The sequence below is a fragment of the Balaenoptera acutorostrata genome, chromosome 20, assembly GCF_949987535.1.
Source record: "Balaenoptera acutorostrata chromosome 20, mBalAcu1.1, whole genome shotgun sequence".
Lineage (NCBI taxonomy): Eukaryota > Metazoa > Chordata > Mammalia > Artiodactyla > Balaenopteridae > Balaenoptera > Balaenoptera acutorostrata.
The window spans coordinates 35,829,738-35,855,277 of NC_080083.1; the positions used below are offsets into that span (position 1 = coordinate 35,829,738).

General features: G+C 39.8%; 1 protein-coding gene across 7 annotated transcripts in view; it reads left to right on the plus strand.

Annotated features, from left to right (window-relative positions):
* The window catches only part of CA10 (carbonic anhydrase 10), a 622,534-nt gene that overhangs the window by 106,231 nt on the left and 490,763 nt on the right, over nt 1–25,540 (plus strand). For all 7 annotated transcript variants that reach the window (XM_057535532.1, XM_057535531.1, XM_057535529.1 and 4 more), the window contains one exon: nt 7,069–7,143. In XM_057535532.1, coding sequence (XP_057391515.1) covers nt 7,069–7,143 — 75 coding nt within the window. The remainder of the gene's footprint in view (nt 1–7,068; nt 7,144–25,540) is intronic.

Genomic DNA, 25,540 nt, shown 5'->3' on the forward strand with positions numbered 1-25,540 from the left:
ATGCTTTTAAATTTCATTAGGTCTCATTTGTTTATTTTCGTTTTTATTTCCATTTCTCTAGGAGGTGTGTCAAAAAGGATCTTGCTGTGATTTATGTCATAGAGTGTTCTGCCTAAGTTTTCCTCTAAGAGTTTTATAGTGTCTGGCCTTACATTTAGGTCTTTAATCCATTTTGAGTTTATTTTTGTGTATGAGGTTAGGGAGTGTTCTAATTTCATTCTTTTACATGTAACTGTCCAGTTTTCCCAGCACCACTTATTGAAGAGACTGTCTTTTCTCCACTGTATCTTCTTGCCTCCTTTATCAAAATAAGATGACCATATGTGTGTCAGTTTTTCTCTGGGTTTTCTATCCTGTTCCACTGATCTGTAGTTCTGTTTTTGTGCCAGTACCATACTGTTTTGATTACTGTAGCTTTGTAGTGTAGTCTAAAGCTAGGGAGCCTGATTCCTCCAGCTCCGTTTTTCTTTCTCAAGATTGCTTTGGCTATTCAGTGTCTTTTGTGTTTCCATACAAATTGTGAAAGATTTTTTTCTAGTTCTGTGAAAATAGCCATTGGTAGTTTGATAGGGATTGCATTGAATCTGTAAATTGCTTTGGGTAGTATAGTCATTTTCACAATTTTGATTCTTCAAATCCAAGAACATGGTATATCTCTCCATCTGTTTGTATCATCTTTAATTTCTTTCATCAGTGTCTTATAGTTTTCTGAGTACAGTTTTTCTTTTTTACCTCCTTGGGTAGGTTTATTCCTAGGTATTTTATTCCTCTTGTTGCAATGGTAAATGGGATTTTCCCCTTAATTTCTCTTTCTAATCTTTTGTTAGTGTACAGGCATGCAAGAGATTTCTGTTCATCAATTTTGTATCCTGCAAATTTACTAAATTCATTGATTAGCTTTAGTAGTTTTCTGGTGGCATCTTTAGGATCATCTATGTGTAGTATCATGTCATCTGCAGTGACAGTTTTACTTCTTCTTTTCCAATTTGGATTCCTTTTATTTCTTTTTCTTCTCTGATTGCCATGGCTAGGACTTCCTAAACTATGTTGAATAATAGTGGTGAGAGTGGATATCCTTGTCTTGTTCCTGATCTCAGAGGAAATGCTTTCAGTTTTCACCATTGAGAATGATGTTTGCTGTGGGTTTGTCATATATGGCCTTTCTTATGTTGAGGTAGGTTCCCTCTATGCCCACTTTCTGGAGAGTTTTTATCATAAAAGTGTGTTGAATTTTGTCAAAGCCTTTTCTGCATCTATTGAGATGATCATGTGATTTTTATTCATCAATTTGTTATTATGGTGTATCTCATTGATTGATTTGTGTATATTGAAGAATCCTTGCATCCCTGGGATAAATCCCACTTGATCATGGTGTATGGTCCTTTAGTGTGTTGTTGGATTCTGTTTGCTAGTATTTTGTTGAGGATTTTTACATTTATATCCACCCTTGATATTGGTCTATAATTTTCTTTTTTATGTAGTATCTTTGTCTGGTTTTGGTATCAGGCTGATGGTGGCCTCGTAGAATGAGTTTGGGAATGGTCCTTTCTGCAGTTTTTTGGAAGAGTTTGAGAAAGATGGGTGTCAGCTCTTCACTAAATATTTGATAGAATTCTGCTGTGAAGCCATCTGGTCCTTGGACTTTTGTTTGTTGGAAGACTTTTAATCACAGTTTCAATTTCATTACTTGTGTTTGGTTTCTTCATATTTTCTATTTCTTCCTGGTTCGGTCTTGGAATATTATACCTTTCTAAGAATTTATCCATTTCTTCCAGGTTGTCCATTTTATTGGCATAGAGTTGCTTATGATGCTTTGTATTTCTGTGGTGTCCATTGTGCCTTCTCCCTTTTCACTTTTAATTTCACTTTTTTTTTCAGTTTTTTTTTGATACATGTATTTATTAAGCTGTAAAAAGCAACACTACCTAATTTCATTTAAAATAAATATTTTCCAATTTCAGAATACTTACAACTTACAGTTTTAAGATTAGATTCACTTTGGGAGGTTCTGGAAGCAAATACATTCATAGCTGTACAATCCCCAGGAAGAATCTAAATCCAACATCAGGTCATTCAGTCCCTGCCAGGCAGGTAACAGCATTAAATGGTTGATAGCTAATCCAGCTCTGCAGCTAAAGGGCAGTGTGGGCAGCAGTGGGGTACAGCCCATTACACTCAAAGATGAGATGATAATTAGAACTGAGACCAGCGATTTTATTGATTTGAGTCCTCTTCCTCTTTTTCTTGGTGAGTCTGGCTATAGGTTTATGAATTTTGTTATCTTCTCAAAGAACCAGGTAGTTTTATTGCTCTTTGCTATTGTTTTCTTTGTTTCTATTTCATTTATTTTTCCTCTGATCCTAATGATTTCTTTCCTTGTACTAACTTTGGGTTTTGTTTGTTCTTCTTTCTCTAGTTGCTCTAGGTGTAAGGTTAGTTTGTTTATTTCAGATATTTCTTGTTTCTTGAAGTAGTATTGTATTGCTATAAAATTCCCTCTTAGAACTGCTTTTGGTGCATCCCCTAGGTTTTGGATCATCGTGTTTTTGTTTTCATTTGTCTCTAGGTGTTTTTTGATTTCCTCTTTGATTTCTTCAGTGATCTCTTGGTTATTTAGTAATATAATGTTTAGCCTCCATGTGTTTGTGTTTTTTACGTTATTTTCCCTGTAACTTATTTCTAATCTCATAACATTGTGGTCAGAAAAAATGCTTGATATGATTTCAATTTTCTTAAATTCACCGAGGCTTGATTTGTGACCGAAGATGTGTTCTTTCCTGGAAAATGTTCCATGTGCATTTGAGTAGAAAGGGTAATCTGCTATTTTCGGATGGAATGTCTTATAAATATCAATTAAATCTATTAGGTCTATTGTGTCATTTAAAGCTTGTGTTTCCTTATTAATTTTCTGTCTGGATGATCTGTCCATTGGTGTAAGTGAGATGTTAAAGTCCCCCGCTATTACTGTGTTGCTGTTGATTTCCCCTTCTACAGCTGTTAGCATTTGCCTTGTGTATTGAGGTGCTCCTATGTTGGGTGCATATATATTTATAATTGTTATATCCTCTTCTTGAATCGACCCCTTGATCATTATGTAGTGTCCTTCCTTGTCTCTTGTAACATTCTTTCTTTTAAAGTCTTTTTTATCTGATATGAGTATTGCTACTCCAGCTTCCTTTTGATTTCCATTTGCATGGAATATCTTTTTCCATCCCCTCTCTATCTAATATTCTCCTTTAAATTTTTTTTTTAGTTTTAATATATTTTTATTAAAATATAGCTGATTTACAATGTTGTGTTAATTTCTGCTGTACAGCATCTCCTATTACTTATTAATTTTTTTAACATTTTTATTGGAGTATAATTGCTTTACAATGTTGTGTTAGTTTCTGCTGTATAACAAAGTGAATCAGCTATATGTATACATATATCCCCATATCCCCTCCCTGTTGTATCTCTCTCTCACCCTCCCTATCTCACCCCTCTAGGTGGTCACAAAGTACCTAGCTTAACCCCCTGTGCTATGCGGCTGCTTCCCACTAGCTATTTTACATTTGGTAGTGTATATATGTCAATGTCACTCTCTCACTTTGTCCCAGCTTACCCTTCCCCCTCCCCGTGTCCTCAAGTCCATTCTCCATGTCTGTGTCTTTATCCCTGTCTTACCCCTAGGTTCTTCAGAACCTTTTTTTTTTTTTTTTAAGTTTCCATATATATGTGTTAGCATACAGTATTTGTTTTTCTCTTTCTGACTTACTTCAGAAAGTAAGTGGCATGACAGACTCTAGGTCCATCCACCTCACTACAAGTAACTCAATTTCATTTCTTTTTATGGTGAGTAATAGTCCATTGTATATATGCGCCTCATATTCTTTATCCATTCATTTGTCAATGGACACTTAGTTTGCTTCCATGTCCTGGCTATTGTAAATAGTGCTGCAATGAACATTGTGATACATGACTCTTTTGAATTATTATTTTCTCAGTATTCATTCTTCTTATAGTTTAATTCAGTTTTTTTGCTTTTTTGTGTCTCCTTCCAGTAGAATGTAAGTTCTTGGAAAATAGCAACTTTGTATTCTTGATTCTTAGAACACTACCTGACAATCACAGGACCTCAATAAATGTTTCAAGTGACAAATAATTAATGGACACTAAAGTCCTGAAATTTAGGGAGACGAGGGGTTACAGTGGAGGTAGAATGATAGGAGAAATTTACTGAAAGGAGTGAGAAGTGGTAAGGATTTGAGAATTGAGTAAGACTAGTCAATAAGTAGATAAAGATGGAATTCCAGAAAAAGAAAAAAAAATGAGTAGAACAAAGGTGTGGAGAGAGCAGTAAACATGGTCTTCTTGGGAAAAGCAGGTGAACAGAAATTTTGTGAAGATTATGAGATCAGAATTCATGGCAAATCCAAATTGCAGAGATTCTTGAATACCAGGCTTGGAATCAGCCATGTTAGTGACTTTCCTTCTGTTGATTTTCAACTTCAGCTACCTTTGAGCCTTTTAACCATGATCTCATTCTGACTCTTTTGAGTGAAAGTAATATAGGCTGCTCCACCACCATTTTTTTTCTTTCTTTATTTCCCAATGCAAATTTTGATGTCAGCTTGCTTGGGTCTGGCCCAGTGTGTAAGGTGATTCTAGGTTATATCTGTCTTCTGTGGTTGGAACTGCCACAACAACAAAAAGGAGTATAAAATTGAAATAGGTTTTCCTTACTATCAAAAGAAAGGCCTTTGCTATGTGTATTTCCTCATCGGACAGTGATGACAGCATTTATTGTCAACAAAATTTTTTTGACTAGACAGCTGGATTTTTCCCAGGGGCTGGTTGCACATCAAGTAAGGAAATCCAAATCCATAGGCAAAGAGAAGCAGAGAACACAGTGGAAACTAAGACTGCTTTCTGTTCACCCGTTTGCTCTGAGAAATTCTCAGTCAGCTCTCCACCCACTGGAAATCAGATGTAAACAACAACAACAAGATGATTATTGAGGATCTGGCTGGGAGACGTTAAAATGGAAGTGCAGTACTTCTCTTGGTGCTCTAGCTCAGATAAACTACCATAATAGTACAGCAGAACTTTAAATGAGGTGCCTTTTATTTTTATTTTTTTTAAATATCTTTATTGAAGTATAATTGCCTTACAATGGTGTGTTAGCTTCTGCTTTATAACAAAGTGAATCAGTTATACATATACAATATGTTCCCATTTCTCTTCCCTCTTGCATCTCCCTCCCTCCCACCCTCCCCATGCCACCCCTCTAGGTGGTCACAAAGCACCGAGCTAATCTCCCTGTGCTATGCGGCTGCTTCCCACTAGTTATCTATTTTACATTTGGTAGTGTATATATGTCCATGACACTCTCTTACCCAGTCACATCTCACCCCACCCCCTCCCCATATCCTCAAGTTCATTCTCTAGTAGGTCTGTGTCTTTATTCCCGTCTTGCCACTAGGTTCTTCATGGCCTTTTTTTTTTTTTCCCTTAGATTCCGTATATATGTGTTAGCATACTGTATTTGTTTTTCTCTTTCTGACTTACTTCACTCTGTATGACAGACTCTAACTCCATCCACCTCATTACAAATATTTGCAAATGAAGCAACTGACAAAGGATTAATCTCCAAGATTTACAAGCAGCTCATGCAGCTCAATAACAAAAAAAACGAACAACCCAATCCAAAAATGGGCAGAAGATCTAAATAGACATTTCTCCAAAGAAGATATACAGATGGCCTACAGACACATGAAAGAATGCTCAACATCATTAATCATTAGAGAAATGCAAATCAAAACTACAATGAGATATCATCTCACACCGGTCAGAATGGCCATCATCAAAAAATCTAGAAACAATAAATGCTGGAGAGGGTGTGGAGGAAAGGGAACACTCTTGCACTGTTGGTGGGAATGTAAATTGATACAGCCACTATGGAGAACAGTATGGAGGTTCCTTAAAAAACTACAAATAGAACTACCATACGACCCAGCAATCCCACTACTGTGCATATACCCTGAGAAAACCATAGGTCAAAAAGAGTCATGTACCAAAATGTTCATTGCAGCTCTATTTACAATAGCCAGGACATGGAAGCAACCTAAATGTCCATCGACAGATGAATGGATAAAGAAGATGTGGCACATATATACAATGGAATATTACTCAGCCATAAAAAGAAATGAAATGGAGATGCCTTTTAAATGTGCTGCCCTGTCTTTCCAAATTACCAAGCAGTAGGTAGGCAGACTGGGAATTTGAAAACATATTATGTAAAATGCCTTTATTTTCTTCAATTCTAGCCTATATTCAGTTCTAGCCTATATTTTCTAATTGATGGGCATCAAGTGGGCCCTGCTTAGGCTGACTGATTTTTGCAGGGTGAATCTGGATCATTCACAGTGCATGTTAAAGAAAGCTAATGAAAACTCTACAGTTCTATCATTATAATAGACTTGATTCAGATGGTCTAATTGTCTTGCTGCCTGCTAAAATCTTAAATAATTCCACATCTGAATGGATGGGGTAGCTGAAGAAACAGTGATTGGAGATGAAGAGAGAGCAAAAAGTTTTGCAACTCTCTTGATGGAACAGAGGCTTTCAGTGATACTTTTGTCAGTTGCAGTACTCAACTATCCAGGGGCTTCTTTTTCCTTCTTCCTTTTAAATGATGTTTCTTGAATTGATGCTTCAGTCAGACTGATACGTCTTCCTTATATGGATGTGTGTGTGTATGTGTGTGTAGGGAGAGGTAAAGAAAAGAGGTGAGGCAGAGCTAGAGACAAGTGACAGGGCAATTCAAATAGGCTTAAATACATACTTACTATTTCTCATCAGTAGAAATATCCTGAGTGGTTTTTATAAAACTTTATGACAGTATATTTACAGGTTAATAATCAATTTGAAAATAACGAGGTGGTAGGCTGCTGTTACATTTTGTAGTATGACTTATGGGTAGAAAAGAATTATTTTATGTATAGTCAGTCTTCTTTCTTGGACAACATGGACACAGTACTTCTTTGCTTTCATCTTAGCCTGTTTTCTCTTTTGTTTTTGCTTTAGCTCAACAGAATTCACCAAAAATCCATGAAGGCTGGTGGGCATACAAGGAGGTGGTCCAGGGAAGCTTTGTCCCAGGTAAATGCACATTTATTACTTTATTTTTAAGAAAATAATTTGAGTGAAATGTAGTATTATTTCCAGAATATTGCATTTGCTACATGGCATGGAATGTATTGCAAAAAGCATCATAGTCTGACTTATGTGTTAGATGAATCCTCCATCAAGAGAAAGTTTATTAAGTGAGTGGTAATTTAACCAAGACTACGTTTTTCCATCTGAGCTTACATCTTAAGGTCCTTCCATCTACAGGTGGCTGTGTCAGGGAGAGGGCAATGCAAGAGTCGGGTTTGAGGTTCTGTATGCTAAAATTTGGTTGAGAAAGAGCGATTTTTTAATGTTAATGAAACAGGAAGTCTGGAAATTAGCAATGAGGCTTGCTGGGATGCACGCTGTCTCTGATGTCACTTCAGTAGCATTCACGGTCAGGACTTAGCAGATTGGGCCAAATACCAGGTAAAAAATCATAGGTAAAGTGGATGCTTTCAGCATGGGAGGAGAGAACTGAAGACATGTTAAAGCCAGAAACATACCATAACTTTAGTTTTGAGGCAAGGTGGAGTGTCCTTGTCTTCCCCCACTACTCTTATCCTAATTATAGTCCTCAGTCTTCCGCTGCTTCAAGACTGTAGGGAAAGAGGCAAGAGAAAGAGCATGAATGTTAAAGAGAAGGATGGAAGGGAAGGCAGGTGAGATATTTCAAAGTATTTTTAACTGCTTATATGTGAGAGGGTAAGAGATAAAGCTCTCAAAAGGAGTCAAAATTAGGCACTGAAAACAGAGGTCAAGTGTCAGTTGAGGTCTTTGTAGTAGTGGCAGGTGGGAAGAGCGGTGTCCTCAGGTCACCTGGTTCATTCTTGGATGCTATGTCTTCTTTTCCTGTTTTTCTGTATAGTTCATTATATCAGCTGTGCAGAGCTAAGCAAGTTGCTAAACTCTGAGCATCACTTTTCTCATTTGTATTGTGGGACATAAATATGTACCTTTGAAGCTTTGCAATAAGAGGAAAGCAGGCATGGTGAGGGAGAGTGAATGACCCAGGGAAAAGCCAGTTGACTGCCGAATAGTTTCATAAATTGGTATTATTAACTTGATAAATTTACTATGGTACATTTATTTCTTGGCCCAGTGGGCATAGAAACTGGGCTTGATTAATTCACCCAGAAATGATCAAGTTTCTAATAATATTCTTATAATAATTTAATTGACACAGATGTGTTCATATGGCATGATATAGACATATGACATTTTATACTTACAGTTGGGGGCATCCCTTTCCAATTGATAGAAGGCTTGTGTATTTTTTTTCTGAGAAATCTTCTTCTCATATTCAAGACATCCCAGAAATTACATTTATAATAATATTTTTATGCTTTGTGATTATTAAATTAGAGCAACAAAGGGCATTCTGCCAGATTATAAATCTTGCTAAACTAGTAATATTCTCCATAGTGACTGAAATGCTCATGGATAATACTGGATACATTCTGGAAAATTTTGCTTTTCTGCCCCACAGTTTTTTGACTTTTTCCTCTCTGTTGACACATTCTTCCTTTACATGTACTTAAGTACCTATTTTGAGTTTGTTGTTGCTTCTAAGACAACCACAGGAAAGAAGTTTTATCTTTCCTTTATGTGTTGATTTAAAAGAATTTAAGTTTCCCTCATTTCAAGTTTTAAATGAGATAATATGTATAAAACCATCTATATGGGAACCAGTAAGGTGTGGAGTTATGAGCATGAACTCTGGAGTTGGAGAGACCTGGAGCTGAGTCTGGACTCTATGGTTTCCTTCTGGTAGAACTGTCAGCAAGTCGCCTACCAACTCTCATTCCCCCAAGTTCTTCATCTGTTACAATGAAGATAAGGACCAAATGACCCTCACAAAGTTTTGTGAGGATTAAATTACATAATGTAGGTAAAGTGTCTGGTGCATCGTGTGAGTCAGTACCTGTAATGTTGTTGGCATTACTATCATTATTTTATCATAACAACATAACTGGATATTTGATACTTCTCTGTTTGAGAAAGGAAGAGAACTGTAAATTGAAAAATGTAATCGTGCAAGTGAGGGTCTCTCATGATGCTAGAACATGGAAGGTGCTTAGTAAATGTTCCTTGAATTTGTAAGCTCAAAGTGTCTCCATACAGTGACCACTGGAGAGGAAACTTCATCATTCTCTAGATTTAACAGTCCCAAAATTCTTTGGCTTCTTGGTAAAGAAGACTGGTATCTGATGATCTCACTTCCTAAACTTTTGGGAATTTCAAATCTCTTTAAAAAGATAAGAGTCATGAGAATTTGTGAATTAAGTAATTGGACCTTAGGCTCTAACATCTGACAGACTCCAGATGACCCACTTTATCTGAATTGGTGCTTAGGCCAATGGTCCCTTTTTCTCTCATTATCATTACTAAATATAAGGTTAAGAATGTTCTTTACTTTGCCCTGGGATTTTTTTCAGATTATTGATGTGTAAAAGAGAAGAGAATCTCTTATGACTAGATTATTTGGACAAGTTTTATTGTCCCATGAGCTTTTACTAGAGTGTCCAGAAATAATTATCAGTTGACGTAATAGTTGTGAATCTGTTACCTTAACAAAGCTTGTAGTAGATAAAGAATACATGATTTCTACAGCAATGGCAAACACAAGGTTGATTTAGCATCAGAATAGCCCACTTTGGTCAGTTCAATTGTACTTAAGGAGTAGCCACCTGATACTGAGCACATGTGTGGGACTGTTGATAAAGAGCTAACTGATACATAGTCCTTATACAAGGATAAACTCACAGTCTAAAGAGGAAATAAAGCCATAAACCCCTGACTTAGTATAAGGGCTCTAATAGGGTTTATAAGACATATAAAGGAGGCCATAAAGCGTTGGGATTCAGCCTGCCTGGTGTTTAACAGATTTTGTTGTTTACTTGCTTAAATCTGTATCTTCATCCAGCATCACCCATAACCACCATCTGCCTTACAGACAGAGCACCAATTGTATTTGGGTGTTTACCTCCACATAGTCATGTGCTCAGGGAAGGAGACCGTCCCAGCCCCAGATGGTTACTCTTGGCTAATATCTACACCATGGTGATTTCAGCCTCTTTTTTTGACAGTGATTGATTTAGACGTCATGATGGCTACTTTTATGTGTCAACTTGGCTGACCCACAGTACCCAGATATTTGATCAAACATTATTCTAGATGTTTCTGTGAAGATATTTTTAAAATGAGATTAGCATTTATACTGGTAGACTCTGAGTAAAGCAGATTATTCTCCATAATGTCGGTGGGCCTCATCCAATCAGTTGTGAGCCTTAAGAGAAAAAGGCTGAGGGAACTTGTGTGTCCAGAAGTTTTCAGCCTTCAGCTACAACATCAACTGGGCCTCCAGGCTGCTGGCCTACCTTGAAAATTTCAGATTTGTCAGTCTCCATAATCATGTGAGCCAATTCCTTAAAATAAATTTCTCTCTCTGTAGACCAACACACACACACACACACACACACACACACACACACATTCTATTGGTTCTGTTTCTCTGGAACACCCTGACTAATACACTAACACAGATATGAAAATATGATGAATAGTTCTCTCCATCGTTTGTGAGGGGAGTCCACTGAAAAAACTTGGGAACAAAAGCCACACTAAAGATGGCAGAGCAGAAAGTTGGAAAGAACCAAGATCTTTTATGGGCCACTTGAGTATTGAATTAACCATGGAACTGCCTCAGCATTATTTTTCTTGAGATAAAAAATCATCTTGTTGTTGGAGCCACTTTGAGTCAGGCTTTCTGTTACTTGCAGCCCAAAGAATTCTTCAAGAGTCATATTTCTCAGTACAGAGGAGAAGGAAGGAGGGAAGTCTTGGGTCTTGACAATCTTCAGGATTATCCAAAGTGGATAAGGAGAAGAATGTGAGGATTATCAGGATAAACAACACTGGCAAAGAGGAGTGAAAATTCACTGTGGGTTTGGGGAGTGCTGGGTACCTCTAAGTCTCTAAAAGGCAGGGTACACAATAAGATGTGATGAATGAGGAGACCAGCAAGGTCATCAGGGGCCATGCTGTTAAATTCTTTGTGTTCCATGTTCAAGAGCTTAGACATAGTTTTTGTTTCGTTTTGTTTTCCTTTTTAAATAGAGGGATTATAAGACATTTTTAAGCCTGGAGTGACACAATCAAATGTAAATTTTTAAAAGCCAGCTATGAGTCAAATGGCCATGGGCATGACAAAATTACACATATTTACAGTGCAGCTATTGATGAAAAAGACCAGAAGACTAGCATAAAAGATATACAACTAAAGGTGTAAAGAAGGAACCACAACAAGACAGGTAGAAGGGGCAGAGAAGCAGTATAGTCAAGACCCATACACCCAGGTGGGCCATCCACAAATGGGAGGATAATTATAGTTGCAAGGAGCATGGGATCCAAGCCCCACACTGGGCTCCCCAGCCTGGGGGTTCTGCACCATGAAGATGAGCCCCCAGAATGTTTGGCTTTGAAAGCCATCAGGTCTTACTTTTGGGAGAGTCAGAGGGCTGTGGGAAATAGAGACTCCACTCTTAAAAGGCCCACACAAAATCTCATACATTCCAGGACCCAGGAAAGAAGCAGTAATTTGAAAGGATTCTGGGTCAGACCCACTTGCTGATCTTGGAGAGTCTCCTGGAGAGACAGAGGGTAAATGGAGCTCACCCTGGGAATATAGACACTGGTGGCAGTCATTTTGGGGATCTCGTTCTACCACAGTTACACTGATTCTGGCAAGCACTATTTTGGAGTCCTCTCTGTAGCTTATTAGTGCTGACACTGGCCTCACCCACCAACAGCGTGGCTGCCTTAAAATCCCCTGAGCCCACAGCCATTCCAGAACCCAGCCTTTACACCAGAGGGCCCAGGACCCAGCATAATTAGCTCCGGGACCAGCCTCACCAACCAGTGGACAGGCAACAACTCTGAGACCCCCTGGGCCCTGCAGCCAGAGACCCTGGGACCTGGATCCACCCACTAGCCCCAGGAACTGCTGGAGCTTTGAAACCAGCCACTTTGTGACCCAGCCCTGCCCACCAGTGACTGGTAGCCTCGTCACAAGGCAGGGCTGGCAACCAACACACTTAGGCCATATAGGGGCACACTAGAGTATATAGCTCTGTTGACCAGAGGTGAGTGTGCTGCTGGGATACCTAGGACATGTCCCACAAAAAAGCCACTTCTCCACAATTGAGAAATGTAAATAACCTTCCAAATGCATAGAAATAAAAAGAGCAAATTAAGAAAAATTAGGCAACAGAGGAATATGTTCCAAATGAAAGAACAATATAAAACCACAGAAAAACTAAGTGAAGTGGAGATAAACAATCTACCTAATAAAGAGTTCAAAGTAATGATCAAGAAGATGTTCAAAGAACTTGAGAGAAGACTGGATAAACAGAGTGAGAAGTTAAACATTTTAACAAAGAGTTAAAAAGTGTAAAGAAGAACCAGACAGAGCTGAAACATACAATATCTGAAGTAAAAAGTACACTAGAAGGAACCAACAGTAGATTAGATGATACAGAGGAAAAATTCAGTGCATTGGAAGACAGAGAAGTGGAAATCACTGAAGCTGAACACAAAGAGAAAAAAGAATAAAAAGAAATGAGGTCAATTTAAAAGACCTTGGAAACAACATCAAGTGTACTGACATTCACATTAAGAAAGGAATCTCAGAAGGAAAAGAGAGAGAGAAAGGGACAGAGAACATATTTGAAGACATAAGAGCTGAAAATTTCCCTAACCTGGGAAAGGAAACAGACATCAAGGTCCAGGAAGCACAGAGAGTCCCAAACAAGATCAACTCAAAGGGGACTACATCAAGACACATTGTAATTAAAATGGCAAAAATTAAAGATAAAGAGAGAATAATAAAAGTGGCAAGGGAAAAGCAACAAGTTACATACAAGGGAACACCCATAAGGCTATCAGCTGACTTTTCTGCAGGTCAGAAGGGAGCGGCACAATATATTTAAAGTGATGAAAGGAAACCTACAACCAGGATGGTGGAGCAGGGGTGGGGCAGATGGATGAGCACATATATGTCTGAAGGAAAAGCAGTGGATGGAAGCTTCTGCGGTATGTAAAGCATTCTGTGAGTTACATTCTGGAGGCATTGGAATGAGTTGTTTTAAACATATACTTAGTGTGAGGTTACTCTTAGCTGTGCTGTTTACAGGGTAAACCAAGAACAAAGTAGCCAACCCCAGACTTCTGCCTGGTGCAAAGTCTTGCATCTGAAATGTCTACTAATACTCTCATTGGTAAAGGCAAATATATGGTAAATGTAGTAAATAATGATTTTCTACATTATATAGGCATAATGATCAAGGGATCACTCCAAGAAGAAGATGAAACAATTAGAAATATATATGGTTCCAACATAGAAGCGTCTAAATACATAAAGCAAATATTAACAGACATAAAGTGAGAAATTGGCAGTAACACAATAATATTGGGGACTTTAACACTTGACTTACATCAATGGACAGACCATCAAGATAGAAAATCATTAGGGAAACACTGACCTTAAATGACACATTAGACCAAATGAACTTAGTAGATGTGTATAGAACATTCCATCCAAAGCAGCAGAATACACATTCTTTTCAAGTGCACATGGAACAGTCTCCAGGATAGACCACATGCTGGGTGACAAAATAAGTTTAAGTAAATTCAAGAAAATGGAAATCATGTCAAACATTTTTTTTGGATCACAATAATGTGAGACTAGAAATCAACTGCAAGGGAAAAGCAACAAATATCATACAAGGGAATCCCCATAAGGTTAACAGCTGTCCATTCACCAGAAACTCTGAAAGCCAGAAGGGAGTGGCAGGACATATTTAAAGTGATGAAAGGGAAAAGCCTACAACCAAGTTTACTCTACCCAAAAGGATCACATTCAGATTTAACAGAGAAATTAAAACCTTTACAGAGAAGCAAAAGCTAAGAGAATTCAGCACCACCAAACCAGCTCTACAACAAATTCTAGAGGAACTTTACTAGGTCTGGTGGGATTTTGCCTTGCTCCTTCATCTGCTGTGTGTTTCTCTGTCTTCTCCTTTTAATTAACTTTCTGTGTTTGGGGTCTCCTTTTTGCAGGCTGTAGGTTCGTAGTTTCCATTGTTTTTGGTGTCTGTCCCCAGTGGCTAAGGTTGGTTCAGTGGGTTGTGTAGGCTTCCTGGTGGAGGGGACTAGTGCCTGTGTTCTGGTGGATGAGGCTGGATCTTGTCTTTCTGGTGGGCAGGTCCATGTCTGGTGGTGTGTTTTGGGGTGTCTGTGCTCTTACTATGATTTTAGGCAGCCTCTCTGCTAATGGATGGGGTTGTGTTCCTGTCTTGCTAGTTGTTTGGCATAGGGTATCCTGCACTGTAGCTTGCTGGGCGTTGAGTGGAGCTGGGTCTTGGCGTTGAGATGGAGATCTCTGGGAGATTTTCACCATTGGTATTATGTGGAGCTGGGAGGTCTCTTGTGGACCAGTGTCCTGAACTTGGCTCTCCCACCTCAGTGGCACAGCCCTGATGCCTGGCTGGAGCACCAAGAGCCTGTCCTCCACACAGCTCAGAATAAAAAGGAGAAAAGAAAGAAAGAAAGAAAGAAAGAAGAAGATAAAATAAAATAAAATAAAGTAAAATAAAATAAAACAGTTTTTAAAAAATTAATTAATTAATTAATGGCTGTGTTGGGTCTTCGTTTCTGTGCGAGGGCTTTCTCTAGTTGCGGCAAGTGGAGGCCACCCATCATCGCTGTGGGTGGGCCTCTCACTATCACAGCCTCTCTTGTTGCGGAGCACAGGCTCCAGATGTGCAGTCTCAGTAATGGTGGCTCACGGGCCTAGTTGCTCTGCAGCATGTGGGATCTTCCCAGACCAGGGCTCAAACCTGTGTCCCCTGCATTGGCAGGCAGACTCTCAACCACTGCGCCACCAGGGAAGACCCAATAAAATAGTTTTTAAAATAAAAAATAATTATTAAGAAAAAAAAATTATTTTTAAGTAATAAAACAAAAAACAAACAAACAACAAAAAAAACGAAGAGATAGAACCCTAGGACAAATGGTAAAAGCTAAGCTATACAGACAAAATCACACACATACACACTCACAAAAAGAGAAAAAGGGGGAAAAATATATATATTGTTGCTCCCAAAGTCCACCTCCTCAATTTGGGATGATTCATTGTCTATTCAGGTATTCCACAGATGCAGGGTACATCAAGTTGATTGTGGAGATTTAGTCCTCTGCTCCTGAGGCTGCTGGGAGAAATTTCCCTTTCTCTTGTTTGTTCGCACAGCTCCCAGGGTTCAGCTTTGGATTTGGACTCTCCTCTGCATGTAGGTCGCCTGAGGGCATCTGTTCCTTGCTCATACAGGATGGGGTTAAAGGATGAGCTGATTCGGGGGCTCTGGCTTACTCAGGCCGGGGGGAGGGAGGGGTACAGATGCGGGGTGAACCTTCAGCGGCAGAGGCTGGCATAATGTTGTACCAGCCTGAGGTGTGCCGTGTGTTCTCCTGGGGAAGTTGTCCGTGGATCACGGGACCCTGGCAGTGGCAGGCTGCACAGGCTCCCAGGAGGGGAGGTGTGGATAGTGACCTGTGCTTTCTCACAGGCTTCCTGGTGGCTACAGCAACAGCCTTAGCGTCTTATGCCCATCTCTGGGGTCTGTGCTGATAGCCGCTGCTCACGCCCATCTCTGGAGCTCCTTTAAGTGGTGCTCTCCTCGCACACCAGGAAACAAAGAGGCAAGAACAAGTCTCTTTTATCTTCGGTAGCTCCAGATTTTTCCCCAGACTCCCTCCTGGCTAGGTGTGGTGCACCAGCCCCCTTCAGGTTGTGTTCACGCAGCCAACCCCAGTCCTCTCCCTGGGATCTGACCTGCGAAGCCTGAGGCTCAGTTCCCAGCCCCCACCTGCCCTGGCTGGTGAGCAGACAAGCCTCTCAGTCTGGTGAGTGCTGGTCGGCACCGATCCTCTGTGTGGCAATCTCTCCACTTTGCCCTCTGCACCATTGTTACTGCATTCTCCTCCATGGCTCTGAAGCTCTACGCCTCCGCCACCGGCAGTCTCTGCCAGCGAAGTGGCTTCCTAGTGTTTGGAATCCTTTCTTCCTTCACAGCTCCATTCCACTGGTGCAGGTCCCATCCCTATTCTTTTGTCTGTGTTTTTTCTTTCTTCTTTTGCCCTACCCAGGTACGTGGGGGAGTTTCTTGCCTTTTTGTGGGTCTGAGGTCTTCTGCCAGCATTCAGTAGGTGTTCTGTAGGAGTTGTTCCACATGTAGATGTATTTCTGATGTATTTGTGGGGAGGAAGGTGATCTCCATGTCTTACTCTTCCACTATCTTTTTTTTTTTTTTTTTTTTTTTTTAAATTTTAGGTTATTTTTTTTTTTTTAGAAATTCACGTTCTTTTATTTATTTATTTATGGCTGTGTTGGGTCTTCGTTTCTGTGCGAGGGCCCTCCCTAGTTGTGGCAAGCGGGGGCCACTCTTCATCGCGGTGCGCGGGCCTCTCACCATCGCGGCCTCTCTTGTTGCGGAGCACAGGCTCCAAACGCGCAGGCTCAGTAATTGTGGCTCACGGGCCCAGCTGCTCCACGGCACGTGGGATCCTCGCAGACCAGGGCTCGAACCCGTGTCCCCTGCATTGGCAGGCAGATTCTCAACCACTGCGCCACCAGGGAAGCCCCTCTTCCACTATCTTGAAGCTCCTTCCTACCATACTGTTTTGATTACTGTAGCTTTGTAGTATAGTCTGAAGTCAAGGAGCCTGATTCCTCCAGCCCCGTTTTTCTTTCTCAAGATTGCTTTGGATCTTAAGGGTCTTTTGTGTTTCCATACAAATTGTGAAAGTTTTTGTTTTACTTCTGTGAAAAATGCGATTGGTAGTTTGATAGGGATTGCATTGAATCTGTAGATTGCTTTGGGTATTATAGTCATTTTCACAATGTTGATTATTCCAATCCAAGAACATGGTATAACTCTCCATCTGTTTGTATCATCTTTAATTTCTTTGATCAGTGTCTTATAGTTTTCTGCATGCAGGTCTTTTCCCTCCTTAGGTAGGTTTATTCCTAGGTATTTTATTCTTTCTGTTGTAGTGTTAAATGGAAGTGTTTCCTTAATTTCTTTTTCAGATTTTCCTTCATTAGAGTATAGGAATACAAGAGATTTCTGTGCATTAATTTTGTATCCTGTTGCTTTACCAAATTCATTGATTAGCTCTAGTAGTTTTCTGGTAGCATGTTTAGGATTCTCTATGAATGCTATCATGTCATCTGCAAACAGTGACAGTTTTACATATCCTTTTCTGATTTGGATTCCTTTTATTTCTTTTTCTTCTCTGATTGCTGTGGCTAAAACTTCCAAAACCACGTTGAATAATAGTGGTGAGAGTGGGCAGTCTTGTCTTGTTCCTGATCCTAGTGGAAATGGTTTCAGCTTTTCACCATTGAGGAAGATGTTGGCTGTGGGTTTGTCATATATGGCCTTTATTATGTTGAGGTATGTTCCCTCTATGTCTACTTTCTGGAGGGTTTTTATCATAAATGAGTGTTGAATTTTGTCAAAAGCTTTTTCTGCATTTGTTGAGATTATCATATGGTTTTTCTCCTTCTATTTGTTAATATGGTTTATCACATTGATTGATTTGAGTATATTGAAGAATCCTTGCATTTCTGGCATAAACCCCACTTGATCATGGTGTATGATCCTTTTAATGTGCTGGTGGATTTTATTTGCTAGTATTTTGTTGATGATTTTGGCATCTATCAGTGACATTTGCAATATCAGTGATATTGGCCTGTAGTTTTCTTTTTTTGTGACATCTTTATGTGGTTTTGGTATCAGGGTGATGGTGGCCTCGTAGAATGAGTTTGTGAGTGTTCCTCCCTCTGCTATATTTTGGAAGAGTTTGAGAAGGATAGGTGTTAGCTCTTCTCTAAATGTTTGATAGAATTCTCCTGTGAAGCCATCCAGACCTGGGCTTTTGTTTGCTGGAAGATTTTTAATCACAGTTTCAATTTCAGTGCTTGTGATTGGTCTGTTTTTATTTTCTATTTCTTCCTGGTTCAGTCTCAGAAGGTTGTGCATTTCTAAGAATTTGTCCATTTCTTCCAGGTTGTCCATTTTATTGGCATATAGTTGCTTGTAGTAATCTCTCATGTTCCTTTGTATTTCTGCAGTGTCAGTTGTTACTTCTCCTTTTCCATTTTTAATTCTATTGATTTGAGTCTTCTTTTTTTTCTTGATGAGTCTGGCTAATGGTTTATCAATTTTGTTTATCTTCTCAAAGACTCAGCCTTTAGTTTTATTGATCTTTGTTATTGTTTCCTTCATTTCTTTTTCATTTTTTTCTGATTTGATATTTATGATTTCTTTCCTTCTGCTAACTTTGGGGTGTTTTTGTTCTTCTTTCTCTAATTGCTTTAGATGTAAGGTTAGGTTGTTTATTTTAGATGTTTCTTGTGTTCTGAGGTAGGATTGTATTGCTGTAAACTTTCCTCTTCGAACTGCTTTTGCTGCATCCCATAGGTTTTGGGTCATCGTGTTTTCATTGTCATTTGTTTCTATGTATTTTTTGATTTCCTCTTTGATTTCACAAGTGATCTCTTGGTTATTTAGTAGTGTATTGTTTAACTTCCCTGTGTTTGTATTTTTTACAGATTTTTCCCTGTAATTGATATCTAGTCTCAGTGTTGTGGTCAGAAAATTTACTTGATATGATTTCAGTTTTCTTAAATTTCCCAAGGCTTGATTTGTGACCCCAGATATGATCTATCCTGGAGAATGTTACATGGGCACTTGAGATAAAAGTGTAATCTGCTGTTTTTTGATGGAATGTCCTATAAATATCAGTTAAGTCCGTCTTGTTTAATGTATCATTTAAAGCTTGTGTTCCTTAATTATTTTCATTTTGGATGATCTGTTCTTTGGTGAAAGTGGGGTGTTAAAGTCCCCTACTATTATTTTGTTAATGTTGTTTTCCCCTTTTATGGCTGTTAGCATTTCCCTTATGTATTGAGGTGTTCCTAAGTTGGGTTCATAAATATTTAAAATTGTTATATATTCGTCTTGGATTTATCCTTTGATCATTATGTAGTGTACTTCTTTGTCTCTTGTAATAGTCTTTATTTTAAAGTCTATTTTGTCTGATATGAGAATTGCTACTCCAGCTTTCTTTTGATTCCATTTTCATTGAATAACTTTTTCCGTCCCCTCACTTTCAGGCTGTATGTGTCCCTAGGTCTGAAGTGGGTCTCTTGTAGACAGCATATATACGGATCTTGTTTTTGTATCCATTCAGCCAGTCTATGTCTTTTGGTTGGAGCATTTAATCCATTTACATTTAAGGTAATTATCAATATGTATGTTCCTATTAACATTTTCTTAATTGTTTTGGGTTTGTTATTGTAGGTCTTTTCCTTTTCTTGTGTTTCCTGCCTAGAGAAGTTCCTTTAGCATTTGGTGTAAAGCTGGTTTGGTGGTGCTGAATTCTCTTAGCTTTTGCTTGCCTGTAAAGGTTTTAATTTCTCCCTCGAATCTGAATGAGATCCTTGCTGGGTAGAGTAATTTTGCTTGTAGGTTTTCCCCTTTCATCACTTTAAATATGTCTTGCCACTCCCTTCTGGCTTGCAGATTTTCTGCTGAAAGATCAACTGTTAACCTTGTGGGGATTCCCTTGTATGTTAATTGCTGCTCTTCCCTTGCTGCTTTTAATATTTGTTCTTTGTATTTAATTTTTGATAGTTTGATTAATATGTGTCTTGGTGTGTTTCTCCTTGGATTTATCCTGTATTGGACTCTCTGTGCTTCCTGGACTTGATTATTTCCTTATGCATATTAGGGAAGTTTTCAACTATAATGTGTTCAAATATTTTCTCAGTCCCTTTTTTTTTTCTTCTTCTTCTGGGACCCCTATAATTCGAATGTTGGTGTGTTTGATGTTGGTCCAGACGTCTCTGAGGTTGTCCTTATTTTGTTTCATTCTTTTTTCTTTAATCTGCTCTGTGGTAGCTTTTTCCACTATTTTATATTCCTGGTCACTTATCCGTTCTTCTGCCTCAGTTATGCTGCTATTGATTCCTTCTAGAGAATTTTTAGTTTCATTTATTGTGTTATTCATCATTGTTTGTTTGCTGTTTAGTTCTTCTAGGTCCTTGTTCAATGTTTCTTGTATGTTCTCCACTCCATTTCCAAGATTTGGATTATCTTTATTATCATTACTCTGAATTCTTTTTCAGGTAGATTGCCTTTTTCCTCTTCATTTGTTTGGTCTGGTGGGTTTTTACCTTGCTCCTTCATCTCCTGTGTATTTCTCTGTCTTCTCATTTTGCTTAACTTACTGTGTTTGGTGTCTCCATTTTGCAGGCTGCAGGTTCGTAGTTCCTATTGTTTTTGGTGTCTGCTACCAGTGGCTAAGGTTCATTCAGTGGGTTATGTAGGCTTTCTGGTGGAGGGGACTGGTGCCTGTATTCTGGTGGATGAAGCTGGATCTTGTCTTTCTGGTGGGCAGGACCATGTCCTGTTGTGTGTTTTGGGGTGTCTATGGCCTTATTATGATTTTAGGCAGCCTCTCTGCTAATGGATGGGGTTGTGCCCCTGTCTTGCTAATTGTTTGACCTAGGGTGTCCAGCACTGTAGCTTGCTGGTTGTTGAGTGGAGCTGGGTCTTAGCATTGAGATGGAGATCTCTGGGAGATTTTCACCATCACGTGGAGCTGGGAGTTCTCTGGTGGACCAATGTCCTGAACTCGGCTCTCCCACCTCAGAGCCTCAGGCCTGACATCCGGCCAGAGCATCAAGACCCTGGTAACCACACAGCTCAGAAGAAAAGGGAGAAAAAAAAAAAAAAAAGAAAGAAAGAAAAAATAAATAAAATAAAGTTATTAAAATAGAAAAAAATTATTCAAAATAAAAAAAAGTAATAAAAATACGAAAGAGAGAAAGAAAGAAGAGAGCAACGGTACTAAAAAACAAATCCTCCAATGGAAGCAAGTGGTAAAAACTATTGTAAAAAAAAAAAAAAAATCAGAATGGACAGTCAGAACCCTAGGGCAAATGGCAAAAGTGAAGCTATACAGACAAAATCACACAAAGAAGCCTACACATACACACTCACAAAAGGAAATATATATATATATATATATATATATATATATATATATATATATATATATATAGGAAGAGAGCAACCAAATCAATAAACAAATCTACCAATGATAATAAGCTCTAAATACTAAACTAAGATAAACATAAAACCAGAGACAAATTAGATGCAGAAAGCAGACCCCAAGTCTACAGTTGCTTCCAGAGTCCACTTCCTCAATTTTGGGATGATTCATTGTGTATTCAGGTATTCCAGTGATGCAGTGTACATCAAGTTGATTGTGGATATTTAATCTGCTGCTCCTGAGGCTGCTGGGAAAATTTCCCTTTCTCTTCTTTGTTCACACAGCTCCTGTGGTTCAGCTTTGGATGTAGCTCTGCCTCTGCACGTAGGTCATCTGAGGGTGTCTGTTCCCCACCCAGACAGGACGGGGTTAAAGGAGTGGTTGATTATGGGGCTCTGGCTTACTCAGGATGGGGGGGAGGGAGGGGTACGCAATGCAGAGTGAGCCTTCATCGGCTGAGGCTGATATGACGTTGCAACAGCCTGAGGCGGGCCTTGTATTCTCCCGGGGAAATTGTCCCTGGATCATGGGATCCTGGTAGTGGTGGGCTGCACATTCTCCCAGAAGGGTGGTGTGGATTTTGACCTGTGCTTGCACACAGGCTTCTTGTTGGCTGTAGCAGCAGCCTTAGCGTTTCATGCCCATCTCTGGGGTCTGCACTGATAGCCATGGCTCGCTTCCATCTCTGGATCTCGTTTAGGCAGTGCTCTGTATCCCCTCTCTTTGTGCACCCTGAAACAATTGTCTCTTGCCTCTTAGGCAGTTCCAGAGTTTATCCCTGACTCCCTCCTGGCTAGCTGTGGTGCACTAGCTCCCTTCAGGCTGTGTTCACACAGCCAACCCCAGTCCTCTCCCTGGGATCTGACCTCTGAAGCCCGAGCATCAGTTCCCAGCCCCTAACTGTCCTGGCTGGTGAGCAGACAAGCCTCTCAGGCTGGTGATTGCTGGTCGGCACTGATCCTCTGTGCAGGAATCTCTCCACTTTGCCCTCTGCACCCCTGTTGCTGCACCCTCCTCCGTGGCTCTGAAGATTCCCCCCCACCCTTCCCCCATCTCCACCAGTGAGGGGGCTTCCTAGTGTGTGGAAACTTTCCCTCCTTCACAGCTCCCTCCCCGAGGTGCAGGTCCCATTCCTATTCTTTTGTCTCTGTTCTTCCTTTTGCCCTACCTAGGTACGTGTGGAGTTTCTTGTTTTTGGGAAGTCTGAGGTCTTCTGCCAGCATTCAGTAGGTGTTCTGTAGGAGTTGTTCCACATGTAGATGTAGTTTTGATGTATTTGTGGGGAGGAAGGTGATCTCCAAGTCTTACTCCTCCACCATCTTGAAGGTGTCCCCCAATGCTTCTTATGCTTCCCAGCAGTCATAGACACTATATCAGCTATTATCTCATTTCTAGTTCATGTCATTTTCATGTTTTTAATACCCAGAACCTAACACAGCACCTAAGATATGGTTAGAACTTCATACACACTTTCAGAACAAAAAGATTTTGATTGAAGCACCAGTCTCCTCGCTTACTGGCTTTATAACCTCATGTAGGTCATTGAATCAATATATCTGGCATTATTCTCCTCATGTATAAAATAAAGAAGTTGAATCATAGTGGTGGTTCCCCAAGTGTAGTCCCTGGACCAGCAGCATCAGCACCACCTGGCCAGTTGTTGGAAATGCAAATTCTCAGGCTCCCAGACCTGCTGAATCACAATCTCTGGGAGTGGGGCCCTGAAACCTGTGTTTATAGTAAGTCCTCTAGGTGATTCTGATGCATGGTATCATTTAAAAACTGCTAGACTGTGGTTGTAAAACTGTGGCCTGAAGACCCACAGGCCAAGTCCCACCCAAGGCTTGTTTTTGTACAGAAAAGTTCTGCCAATCTCTATATTAAATGATATGATCACTGAGGTGCCTTCCAGTTCTGATTCCTTGGTTATGAGTACAGTGTCTTATCTCTGATTGACAGGGGACTGCCAGTCAGGAGACCTGGGTTCTAGACCATCTGTTTCTACCTTGTTGTAATGTACAATAAGTTATTTCTCCTCTCCGAAGCTCAGTTTTCTCATCCTGAAAAATGACATTAGGGTAAGTTTGCTGAGTCAGTCAGAGTCCAGTTAGGAAAAGAGAAACCATGCCAGCTATCTCAAACAATAGGAATTTAACATGGGGAATTGGGGTACACAGATGTTTGAAAGCTGAAAGCAGAAAAAGGGAGAGCCAAGGCAACTTGGCAGGAATAAAACCAGAGCAGCTCTCACCCTTAGAACTTGGGGAGCAGAAAGGAAGAGGCCACAAAGAATTTGGTAATTGGAAGGTGGGCCCTGAAGGACTATATCTTAAACCTCTAAGGTGACAGCATTACAATCTGCTGCTCATACTCCTAAGAAGTGATTTCCTGTGGCTGGTACTTGAGAATAAACAGCTTTATGGTTTCTTGGAGTTATAAAAGTGTGTGGCCCAGTAAATGCTTCAAATATCAAGGAAGCTGTGGCCCACTAGATACTAAGATAGCATGGCAGGGTGGGGGGTGTGCAGCTCCGTAGCTGGAGACTGCAATGGGGTGGTATTCCAGTGAGGGGGGTGATTCCTTGCAGGCCAAACCTGGGATTGGTGGGAAAAGCTGAAAACTAGAGTCATAATTACTTTTTCCTGCTGGTACAGTAAAGTTGACAAGTACTGAAACTGAAAAGGGGCCCCTTCTCCCTTCCTCCCAACTTCCAGATTCCCACCAATGTCTTTCACTGGCAGAACCTGACTTGAAGACAGCCAGAAAGGCAATAGGAAATGCAGCATATAGAGTTCCAGCCCCAGCATCACAGAACAGAGAATAGAAAGGGGAAAGGAGGAATTTGGAGCTGAGGGACAGGCAAATAACTAGCACGGTCAGTCTGATGATATTCCAGGTCCCTCTGTACTTGAGGAATTGCATTATATAAGCATATTGGTTACATAGATATGCCATGAATCCACACATGACTTTTTCACCCACTTCAGGTGTTATGGGACATGACCATCCTTTAAGAATGATATTTATCATGACCCCTAATATCATGGCTCTGAAAGGGCCTGTTTTACTCCTGGAATGTTTTAGATTGAAAGAAGAATAAAAAGAATGCACTTTTTTTTTTTGAGTAACAGTTATGTCCCAGACATTGTTTCCCAATACAAAGATAACTAATAGATTGAATTTTAGTCCTTTCAAGAATGTCCTTTAATAAAAACCTTTTCGGGCTTCCCTGGTGGCGCAGTGGTTGAGAATCTGCCTGCCAATGCAGGGGACACGGGTTCGAGCCCTGGTCTGGGAAGATCCCACATGCCACGGAGCAACTGGGCCCGTGAGCCACAATTACTGAGCCTGCGCATCTGGAGCCTGTGCTCCGCAACAAGAGAGGCCGTGATAGTGAGAGGCCCGTGCACCGTGATGAAGAGTGGCCCCCGCTTGCCACAACTAGAGAAAGCCCTCGCACAGAAACGAAGACCCAACACAGTCATAAAATAAAAAATAAATTAATTAAAAAAAAAATTAAAAAAAAAAACTTTCATTAAAAAAAAAAAAAAAAATTAAAACCTTTTCCCCTAGGAAATATTATTAATAAAAGTTGCTTTTCCTCTAGGCTACCTCCCTAATCCCATCTTCCATCAACACCCATCCAGGCTATCCTGTTCACTACCTACTTGAGCTGTACACTAGACTAATTGTTTTTATTTAACAAAGCATAGCTCTTACTTTGTGTTCTAAGAGCTTTTCAAACACTAATTCATTCAGTCCTCATAGCAACCCCATGATGTGGGTATTGTTATTAGATGTATTTTACAGGTGAGGAGTTGAGACTTGAAAAAGCCAAGTTATTTTCCTAAGGTCACACACTGATGAAATGGGAGAGCCAGGATTTTGACTCAGACAGTCTGGTTTCAGACCCTTCTGATCACAATACTAAAATATGTTGTACTATCATGTAACTGTCACCCAGCTCTGCCATATCTGAAAATGCTGCCATATTTGTTTCATGTCTCTCTCTCTTCTAAGAAGTAAAGCTGCAATTATAGTTAGAGCCATCTGTGTACCTCTCTTTAATCATTTTTTATTTCTTTCCTACCTAGAGCAAACCACTATCTAAAATTTTGTATTCTCATGCAAACTTTTTATCATATACTTTTACTATAATTTTATATATGTATCCATTAAACAATTTAAAGCATTATTTCCAAGGTGT